The following is a 10,779-nucleotide window of genomic DNA, read 5'->3' as shown; positions in this document are numbered from 1 at the left end:
CTTGGCAAGCTGCAAAGCTTGGAGAGGGAGGTGAGCAATTTCTTTGTAACAGTGCTTATTGAGCGGGAGCCCCTGGGGCACAGCACCAAAGTGTTCAAAGCGAATGAAAAATGGAAAGGCAGTACAGCTCTGCAGCTCTCCTTGAAAGCCGGGGTTAGCAGAGTGCTGGCGAGGTGTGCGTGCCCCAGGGATGTGCTAATGGACTTGGGCAACATACAGAGCTGTGCTGGGGGGGAGCCAGCTGGGGTGGTGGGATGGGGTGATGGAAACACAGGGGCTCCTGAGTGTGGGGCTGCAGCCCCAAACCTGGACTTGGGGGTGCTGGGGTGGCGCTGCTATTTCAGAGGGCTGAAGTATTCCAGCTCTGTTTCCTCCATCCACCTTCCTGTGCGCCTTTGGGTTGCCTTGTGCTTCACAAGGTGGAATTGATCCAGCAAATCAGTTGGGCTTTTAAAAAGAAATGGCGTGTTCCTAACACCAAACCCTTTCTCTTCTTTATTTTTAGGTGGGTTTTTTGTTTTTCAGTGGAAATGGAATCGTTGCGTGGTTTAAGGAAGGTAAAGCTGCACTCAAGGCTGCTTCACATTGCTTCACTTGACCCGTGAGGAAATGCTTTTCTTTCCTCTGACCTGGAAGGATTTCTTTTTCTTTCCATTTAGCAAGAAAAAGGGGAAAAAGCACATTGACAGCACAGGTCACTGCAGAATGAGGTCTTGAGCCGAACTGCCTTTTCAGCCCCTGCACAGTGCCGGTACCCATCAGTACTTCCCTTTCCCAGCACACGTGGTGTCTGCAGGGCTGCCTGTGCTCAGGGGCAAACTGGAGCTCCTTGCCCCTATTAGCTGGGGGTGAGCAGCTGCAGGGGTGCTGTGGGATGAGCGGGGTGTGGGCGGCGCTGAGGGCCTGATTGCTTTTTGAAGGTGACCAAGCAGAATGAGTGAACTGCGCTGCTTCTGCTGAAGCATTACAAAAGCTGTTTGGGGCCATCCTTGTGCTGAGATATCCCTACCTGAGGGGAGTGGAAGGCTCAGGGAGCAGAGCTGCTGGGGGGGAAATGTGGGGTCAGTTGGTGCAGGGCTGTGCTGTGAGGTTCTGGGCACTGCATCCCAAGCGCGTTTGGTCTCTGAGTGTCCTGTTGAGCACCTGTTTGTACCCAGATGGGTCCTCCTGGCTCTGCTGATCCATGCCCAGCAGCTTCCGTGTTCTCTGCCATCCCTGGTCCCTGCAGTGAGGAAGAGGAGGGGTTCCTGTGGGTGCTGTGCGGTGCTGGAGCTGCTCCCCAGGGCAGCAGTGTGTGTGCATGCAGGCGCACTCCCCTCCCAGCACCCTGCTGCCAGGAGCTCTCCTTTCTGGTTCATCTCTTTAAAGGCAGGAGCTGATTGCAGAAGGGTTGCGATCTCACCCGTGCTTTTAATCCCGCTGCTGTCAAACTCCATTAGGAGGTTCAACATCATTTTACTACCTCTGGGGCTGGACTGTCTCTTGCCCAGCCTGAAATGAGGCCAAGGCTGGGCTCTGTGGGGTGGGCAGGGCCTGCAGTGGGGGGGTCTGAGCTGCAGTGGGGGGGTCTGAGCTGCAGTGGAGGCTTTCAGCTCTGTGCTGGGCTCAGGGTTAGGGTTGGGGTCATGTCGGCACCTCCACCTCCCCCTCTTAGTTGCACCACTGCCTGTCCCCAGCAGACCACTCCGAGCTCCTGCAAGGTGCAGCCATGCCATGTGAGTGGCTTCCCACTCACCGTGTGCCCCAGTCCCTGTGCTTTGGCACTGGGGATGACCTACAGCAGCAGCTGTCAGTCCCGTGGGGTAGTTTCCTTGGGTGACAGCGAGCCTGGGATGGATCCCTGCATGTCCCAGTGCCTGTGGTAACGTGCTGGCACCGGGAGGGGACAGCAGAGAGGACAGATCACAGCACGGTGGGAAGGGGTCACGGTGGGAGAGGGGCTCGTGGCTCTGCGCTGCCGCATTGAGCCAGCCGTGTTTCCTTCCTGCACCGGAAAAAAGCTGCTAGGCTTCATCAAATATTGAGGCTGGGAGCAGCACTTCTCCCGGTGCGGGGGTGGGAAGGGGGGGGTGGAGTGGAGTGGAGTGGGGTGAAATCCTTCTTGGGCTGAAAGTGAAGGTGTTACTATTTTTTCTTTCTTAAATACGTTTCTTGAGGGTTTTTTCCCCAGCTGTCCCAAGGAGGGGAGGACACACGGGGCTCCTCGGCTGGGGCTGGAGGGGGCGATGGGTCCGTCCCGGGAGGGGAATATACAGCCTCGGTTGTACAGCACGCAGGGGCTGCCTTCAGCATCAGTCCCTATTTGGGCAGGAGATGGCTTTTCTCTCACCCAGCAATGCTGCTCCATACTCCTGAGCACCCCTGGGTGTGCTGGGAAGCGTGCAGGGCAGGGAGGTGTCTGTGTGCACCAGTGTCCCAGCAAACACATGGCTGAAGAACCATTGCTGGGAGCGGAGTTGGAGCTTTCATTTTTTCCAGAGAGCACAGGCAGGACTGGAAGCGTTTTCTGGCTTCAAAGTCTTCAGCAAACTCTGTTGCAGAAGCAGGCAGGGGGGATCCTACAGCACTCCTCTGAGTCGGGTCACAATGTCTGCGTGCTGTGAAGGCAGCTGCTCTGAAGTCCTGGGGTGTCTGAGGATGAAGGAGGTGAGATTTTCCCCGAACCCAAACTGGAATGAATAGGAAGCACGCTCAGCTTGCGCAGTGCTTTGGGTCAGGCTGCTGCCACCGACCCCAAGACATGCTGGTGGGGCTCCCCCACCCACATGCTTGATGTAAAACCCCATGGGTTGGAAAGCATAGCGCTGTTCCCCACCTCCTTCCCTGCTCCCAAAGGAACTCCTTCCCAGGGACTGACAAGGAAAAAGGGAGCCCTGACTCTGCTGCCATCCGAACAACCGTTTCCTTCCTTGCAGCCCCACGGCCGAGGCAGTGCTGTGGGACGGGTGATGGAGACGAGTGGCATCGCTCCAGAGCTTCTCCATGGGGGGGGGGGACACCCCGAGGTTGGGGCCGGGGGCGGTGCGGGGCCGGGGGCGGCTCCACGCACCGGGCAAACTCCTCCCCGCTGCCTCCACCCCCGGGCGGACACACGGCGCCTCCCGGGCTTCGGTGCGCGCTCCTCTGCCTCTCCTCCTCTTCTTCTTCCTCCTTCTCCTACCCGCACCCGGCGGCGCTGCTCCGCTTCCATCCCGCAGTGTGCCGGCTCCCAGGTAAGGGTCAAGGATTTGGGATAAGGAGTCTGGGATAAGGGATCGGGGAAAAAAGGGTTGGGATGAAGTGCTCTGAACCCCCCCCCGGAGCAGGAGATGCTCTATGTGGGGCTCTGGAACCACAATGCCCCAGTTCATCTCTTGGGGGTTGCACTGCCCAACTTTGTGGCTTTGACTCTTTGGGGTGCGGATGGTGCCCGGCCCCTTTTTGTTTATCCTCGAGGATCTCTGGTTTGTCTCTGGCTGAGCTTCGGTAATTGAAGGAGACCCGTGCTTGAGTTATGGGTCTGCCTTTTGTTTTCTCTTAAGGTTATCCTGGAGGGTTTGGTTCCCCACAAAAGGTTATGTGGAAGCACCTAGCGTTTCCAGCCGGCTTTCGTTGTGTGCTATTGATTATCTCTACAACAGAGAGGGCTTCTGATAGGCCATGGAATATTCCACCCAATGGAGCGTTGTGTTGTGGGGGCTTTTATTCCTCTCCCTCATGTTGGTCCTTGTGCATCCTTGGTGTGGAGCTGCTGTGTGATGCTGTTTGTGGTACCTTTGGGCTGCTCGTTTGCATAGAGCATCCTCCCAGTGGGGTCCTGTGGGCTCAGAGCTGGGCTTGGGTATGAAAATTCTCCATCCAAGAGGGCTCCACTTGTTGAGCAGCTACCCAAGAAGGCATGACAGAACCATAGAATCGTAGCATCGAGTTGGACTGTGGGTTCTGTGTAGATGCCGTTCCCAATGAGGAATGATCCTGCTCTACTGGGACATGGGATGTGCTCCCACACCTCTCCAAAGCGCCGCGTTTCAGCCCCGTTGTTTCACTCTGCGGTCCCAGGAGAAGCGCCCTGTGGCCATTGCACATGGAGTGGTTTGGGTGGACTCACCTGGGCTTTGGGTGCTGGGGCAGCAGCTCTCAGAAGGGACAGCTGAATGCTTCGTGGCCAAAGTGCTGCTGTGGGATTGAATCTGGGAGCCCAGCTGCTCTGCTTTAGCTGTGGTCATCCCTAAACCTAGCCTGGAAGGTGATGTTTGGAACTGGCAAGGGTGGTAGAGGCCTTTCCTGAAAGGGAGATGCTTGAGCAACGCCTCTGAGCTTGGCCATGGGCAGGATCAGCTCTACAAGCACTGCTCCTTTGTGGGTCCACTCCAGGGCTGCACCCAAACCCAGCAGCAGCAAAGCATTAGCGAGGTTGAAGCACTCCCTGCTCTGCTACCTCTCTTTCTCCCTGCAGCTGCATCACCCCACACCACATCCCAGTGAGGTGAAATATTCATCGGGGCTCTGTTACCCGTGTTCTCCTGAAAGCAGATTTCATGCTTCGTTTGCTGGCGAGGCTGAGAGGCTTCGTGATGTGATTCCCCTGTGATGGCCCTGAAAAGCGGCCACGGATGGGACTGGCGGAGTCTCCCTTAAAGAGAGTGAGGGGAGAGATCAGAGGGCCTTAATGCCACAGGGTGGAGGCCCTGTCGTGAAGCTGATGCTCTGGCAGTGGGTATCCATCTTCCGGCTTCCCCCTGGAGCTCAGCGTTGCTCATGAGGAATAGAAGGAAGTGCAGACCCAGTGCTGCTCTGGGGTTTTGGGCTCCCGTTGCTCTGGGGATGGCAGCGTCGCTCTGTCTGCCCCGTGCTTTTGGGGAGGGGATGGTGCCCAGCTGCTGGCTGTAGTACTGCTGCACGTGGGAGGCTGCTTCCCTGTATTGCTGGGGGAATGCAATTAGGCCTTAATGAGTCATTACAACAAACCTCTGTTTATGCTCCCAGCGAAGATGCTGGGGGCTGCTGACAGCCGGGCAGCAGCGCTTGCATCATGCACAGGGAGAGGCTGCGTGCCCTTTGCAGCCCCTTCTCCATGTAGAAGGGCCACGGGTGTCGCAATGGGGTTATGGTTGCTGCCATCTCTTGGAGTGCTTCTGGGGGGTGGCAGCAGTCAGATAGTTGCCTGCTGCAGCCCTGGCCTGGGCTGCTGGTTCCTTCCAGATGGTGGCTTATGGATGTGGTGCCCCAGGTGGGTGGGCAGAGGTTCCACACATCCCCGAGCTTCCTGCTCAAAGGCCATGGCCTTGCCCAACAGCCCCCCTTCCCTTGCCCCACCTGACTGACTGCACGATGCTCCATCTCATTACCCCTTAATGATCTTTGCTAATTGAATCTCGCTGGCTCCCTGGCACGCTCTCAGGCAGGAAGGTGCCTGGGGATGTGGGGGACATCCCTGCTCCCCAGCCACGTTGCCCTGCAGGATGCACACCCGTTGTTCCGGCCCAGAGGGTGAGAAGTAAAGCTGGGGCTGAGCTTCCTTTGGTGGCAGTGGTGAGAAAGTTGGATGGGAGCTGAGACCACAGGGGGGTGGGATGTGCCTGCAGACACTGCACACAGGTCCCCACCCCCCTGGACTTCAATTCTCTGGTGCTGGAGGCCACTCTGGCTTTGCTTTGTTGGAGCCTTCTTGGCTTTTTCTACTCAATGGTTTTCTATGCTGCTCGTTTCTTCTGCTATTTGCAACTGATCCATTCACCCATCTGCTGTGTGTGCTCAGGAATTGTTCCCTTCCCACCAAAACTCTGGGACATTTGGGAAGTGCCCAGCCCCAGCAGATACTGGTGGGTCCCCATGGTTGCTTCCCATCCCTGTGCCCATCACGAGGCCACATAGGGTGGCCCCAGTGAGACAGGGAGAGAGGCACTGGGGTCTCTTCTACCAGGGTTATCTTTGGGCTCTCACCCACTGCCATGGCCCTGCAGGGTGCTCAGCCCACCCCAGCTCTGTTCTGTTCCAATTAGGCCCTGTGAGAGGATGGATGCTGGTGAGGCCACGGCCGCTAATTCACCAGGCAGACAGCTCATTGAATTAGCCCAGGCTGCAGAGCGGGGCTGAGCCACCCGCACACAGCCCCACGTCCGTCTGTCTGCCCCACATGGGGCTGATCCACGGCTGCTGCCATGCGGGTGCAGGGATGGGTGGGCCACAAAACAGATCGGGGCTGTCTGGACAGGAGAAAGCACTGGCACCATTGACCCACAGCAGCAAAGGGAATGTGCTGCCCTGCGAGCTGTGTGCGTCCGGCACGGACGTCATTGAAGGGAAATAAATATAGCGGCCGTTTGCTCCAGAGCTGCTGCTCAGGCTGTAAGTTTGCTCTGCTGCACGGCATCAATTAAAGTAAATGGATCTCTGCACCAAGCAGCTCCATGCCTGCCCACGGGGTCAGCCTGCTCCATCTCCATTGAGGACAGTGGGATGGCACGGGGCAGGGAGGGCCCCAAGGATGCCAACAGATGTGTCCCCATCCCTCTACTATGGAGCACGTGGGGATATGGTGGCTCTGCAGGGTGTCCCCAAACCATCCGCTGCTCCCCAGGGTGTGATGTGGCTGTCGTGGAGCGTGCTGTCCCTATTGTTAGCTCCGTGTGGCTGTGCTGATGGATGGCCCTATCAGCTGGCTGCTGGGCATATCGATTTGCTGAGGGTTTATTCATATATATATGTATCTATTTTCCCCCTGTTTTGTGTGTGAGAGTGGCTTGAGAAGGAAACTAAATCCAAACTGCCCTTCTGTTTTCGCGCTGTGCCTTTCTGAGTGCTGGAAATCAATGTGTGCCTGTTGGCAAACAGCACCGGGGTGAGTTTTTGGGTTTTTTTTCCCATGGCTCAGATGGAGGAGCAGGTTGTCAGCTGTGATCTGGAAGCTGCCACCTCCCCGCATCAATTAGGGTCGTGTGGCTGAAGGGTAATTAGATCTGCTCAGCTGCGAGCTGCCAGCGCTCGGGTCCTATCAATTAGCGGCACACAGAGGGCTGCTGATGGGACACGATGGCAGGCGCAGGGCTGAGCTGATGGCTTCTTCTCCTCCTTGTCCCCACTCCCAGGGCTGCAGGCATCTCCCTGGGGCCATGCAGAGCTGCCAGCCCCCCCCAGCTGCCCCGGGGCCGGTGTGACCTCCAGCGGCCACCACATCCCCAGGTAAGTGCTGGCAGGGGACACGGGGTTGGGACGGTGATGCTCTGGTGGTGACTGTCCCTCTTGTTCTGCCTTACAGAGTTTGATGGAGAATCGGTCGGATGACAGCGGGAACTGTTGTCATCACCGGGGGAATCCTAGCGACCGTGATCCTACTGTGCATCATTGCTGTGCTCTGCTACTGTAGGCTACAGGTGAGTGTGGGGACATCCATTGTGCCAAGACCACAGGAGGGGCTTGGGGGGCTTTGTGCCTGCACAGGGTAGGGTGAAGCTGCCTGACTGCATCCCACAGGAGCCTCACTTAGGTGTAAGCTTGGCTGGGTTTGCAATACCAGATGGAGAGCTTTTGGGTTGGTGTGGTTTGTTTTTTTTCCTTCCTATAAATTAGAGGAGGAAGCTTTCAGCGGCGGCTGGCTACAACCTCTTTAAAAGTTAATGCCAAGTCTGTGCCATGCAGCAACGTGCTGGAAAGCACAGCAGCTGCTGGGGGGGTGGCATCCCCAAATCCCTTCCTCATGCAAATCTCACTGTGAGGGGATGGGACGCATTACCCTGCTGGCAACAGCCTGCTCCTGGCTGGGTTTCACCCTGCTGCCCTCAGGTCTCAGCCTGGTGGAGCCAAGCAGGCAGCTCCAACAGCAGAGATCTAGAGCAGCTCCTGCTATTGGGCTGAGAAGCTGCACCACTCCTGCTCCAGCGCTTTCCCCACTTCTTTAAATGGTATTTATTTGTTAGAAGAGTCTTTCTCAAACTGAAATGATAGAATCATAGAGTCACTAAGATTGAGGAGGACTGCTGAAATCACCATGTCTGAGCCCAACCCACCACTGACCACATCCCTCAGTGCCACATCTACCCTTAAGTTATGTGTGGTGCCTGGGGCTGCCCCATGCTCACCCACCCCATCCCTCTCCACAGTACTACTGCTGCAAGAAAGATGACCCCGATGAAGAAGAGGAGGAGGAGGAGGAGGAAGAAGAAGAGTCCGACCTTCCCACGCACTCGCACCCTGGCACGTGCAACGCCTGCAGCTCCCGCATGGCGGACGGGCAGGGCAGCCCCACGCCCATCCCCGAGCTCAACCAGCACGGGGCCCACCCCCGCTGCCCCACCTGCTCCCCCTACAGCTCCCCATTCTACATACGGACCCCCGACATGGTGCGCAATGGGGGTGAGCGTGTGGCCTACGCGCCCGCCTGCTACCCCGAGATGGGGCCGCCCGTCAGCCTGCAGGGCTTCCCGCTGAGCCGGCACAGCCTCCGCGAGGGCTTCCCCCCATCCAGGGCCATCAGCACAGAGGTGTGACCCCACCATGCACCCCACTTGAGGGATGGGGCTGTCAGCTTGCAGATGGTGGGGGTCGTGCAGGGAGAGCCCGAGGGCAGCGTGGCCCTCCTGATGGAGGGGAATGGTGGAGCCTCACGGGTCACCATGGAGGAGGTTATCCAGATGGCGACCTCTGCACCTACAAGTGTAATTATTACTCTATCTCCTGAAGGAACTTGTCTAATGAGGGCTATGTACAGTACAAACTAACTTCACTGCTCCCCAGAGTGATGCCTTTGGTGTCCTCCATCTCCAGCTGAGGCTGTGCCCACATCCCCTGCACACAGTATGGGCACGAGAGGCACAGTGCAGTGGGAATGGGAGCCTGGGGCCATCCTGCTCCCCCTGGCCGCAGCACCACTGTCAGCAGCTCATGTTGTGTTGGGGACTAACACAGGGCTTGGACTTCTTTGCTCACTGAAGCCTGTGCTGCAGTTGTAGGAGAGGATCTGGATCACTGTGAGGTGACCATTGACCCACGGCAATGGGCACGGGCAAATCTCTCTGTGGCCGAAGCCCCCGCTTTGACTGTTCACAAGCTTTCTTAGGAGCGATTTTAACTTGGGCCTGTAAGTGATCGAGGTTTTGCTTACAAGAATTGCACCACCAAAGGACTGCAGTGTGATCACCTCAAAGCCCTGCCCAGACCCCATCCAGGAGGATGCTGGTTTAGGATCGCTTTGGCTTGCAGCAGCAGAGCCCACCAGGTTGTACCCCCTCCTTTGTGAGGAGCTCCAATGGAGCACAATGTCCCCCTTCACTTTGGAAAGAAGACCTGAGCCAGACCCAGCAGTTGTGTGGCTGTGATGACAGCTCAGCCAACGGCTCCATCTGCGGAACGAAGATGGGAAAGTTCCTTCCTCCTCCACAAATCCAATTAGGTGAAAAACGACCAAAAGAACATCTCCATCATCCATGGGCACTTCCATAGCAACACCGCAGCACTGCTCCCCACTCACAGCAAGGAGGATGGATGCAGCCAGCCTGCAGGTGCTGCCAGGAGCAATAGCAGGAGCTGCTTGCCTTGCCCTTGCAATACTGGGTAGAGCTGCTCCAAAGTACAAGTGGGGTGTTCTTTCACCGGCACCAGTTGGAGATTGACCACCTGAAGGATTTGGACCGACAAGTCTTGATCTCCCCACTTAAGCACGGGTGAGGGAGGTCTTGTGGAGGCATACACTGTGACAGCCTCAGATGTCTTCGTTAGCAGGCCGTGGGCTAATTGACACTCTGGACCTGCTGTTGGTTTGGCACCTCTGCTCAAAGAAGCCAAAGTAAAGGAGCCAGATGAATGCCAAAAGTGATGATGGTCCTTGCAATCCAGACACCGTGCCCCAGCATGCATCTTACACAGCATATGAACAAACATTATTCACCGTCTCCCCCATCACTGGGCCAGAAAGACCTTGTGTTTCCATTATGCTGAGACTCAGTCTAGCTGCACCTCTTTTACAGTCTCCTTCCGTTCTCCAGACAACGACAGCAGGTCTTTTCGTGTCCTTTCACAATAAGGGCAGGCAGGACGAAAGAGGAAAGTTAGTAGCAGCAACGCTCCGTGGATCCCACTGGCTGATAGAGCCTGGCTCCCATCCAATTCTCTTCCCTGATAATATCATCTCTCTGTTTTTCTTGGCTAACTCAGCAAATGCCGTCCTTTCCCACTAGAGCACCTGCTCAGCGTGGTCTCCATCCTGCTTGGAGCCACACAAAGTTAATGACACAGCACGACCGCTGTGGGCATGGCCATTCCCACTACCCAACTCTACCTCTTGGCGCAAAGCAAGGCTTCCCACCATGATGGCAGACCTCAGGTGGGGAGAGCATATGGGGTTCTGCTTCTACAGGTCACCCCTCTGGTGAGAGGAAGGCCACCGTATCATCATGTGCAAATGAAGTATGACCTGTCACCAGCTAACAAGGTGAGGCAGCCGCAAGGTAGATGGATGGCCAAAGGCGAGCATCACCCTCACAGCCAACATGAAACCTCAGGCCTGGCACAGCTGCAGATGGATGGGTGAGTCCAAAGGGGCAGGGAATGGAGATACAGGGAATGGAGATACAGGGAATGGAGATACAGCTGCAGGTTGTGAGGTTTGGGCACGGCGGAGGAACGGGACAGGCTAGGGGCAGGCATCTCAGATTTTTTTCCACTTCTGATTTCCTCTGTTGTTATTCTCTGTCTTTGTTGCTCAGCTATGGGTCCGAATTCCATGTCAGAAATAAACGAGGACTTTGAAATACAAAACAGGAGTGATTTCTGTTCTTTTGGCAGGTAAAACAAAATGGGGTTCAT

At 56.5% G+C, this 10,779-nt stretch overlaps 1 protein-coding gene across 1 annotated transcript; it reads left to right on the top strand.

Annotated features, from left to right (window-relative positions):
* The first annotated feature begins 3,071 nt into the window (after positions 1–3,071).
* LOC140255693 (protein FAM163A-like) lies at positions 3,072–10,721 on the top strand. Its single transcript, XM_072343495.1, has 4 exons — positions 3,072–3,212; positions 7,068–7,161; positions 7,238–7,352; positions 8,079–10,721. The coding sequence occupies exons 3-4, from the start codon at positions 7,260–7,262 to the stop codon at positions 8,463–8,465; spliced, it is 480 nt and encodes a 159-aa protein (XP_072199596.1). The 5' UTR covers positions 3,072–3,212; positions 7,068–7,161; positions 7,238–7,259; the 3' UTR covers positions 8,466–10,721.
* Positions 10,722–10,779: the final 58 nt, after the last annotated feature.

Source organism: Excalfactoria chinensis, chromosome 8, assembly GCF_039878825.1.
Source record: "Excalfactoria chinensis isolate bCotChi1 chromosome 8, bCotChi1.hap2, whole genome shotgun sequence".
NCBI classification, from domain to species: domain Eukaryota; kingdom Metazoa; phylum Chordata; class Aves; order Galliformes; family Phasianidae; genus Excalfactoria; species Excalfactoria chinensis.
Note: the sequence above shows the minus strand (reverse complement) of the source record. Positions and strands in the feature narration are given on the sequence as shown.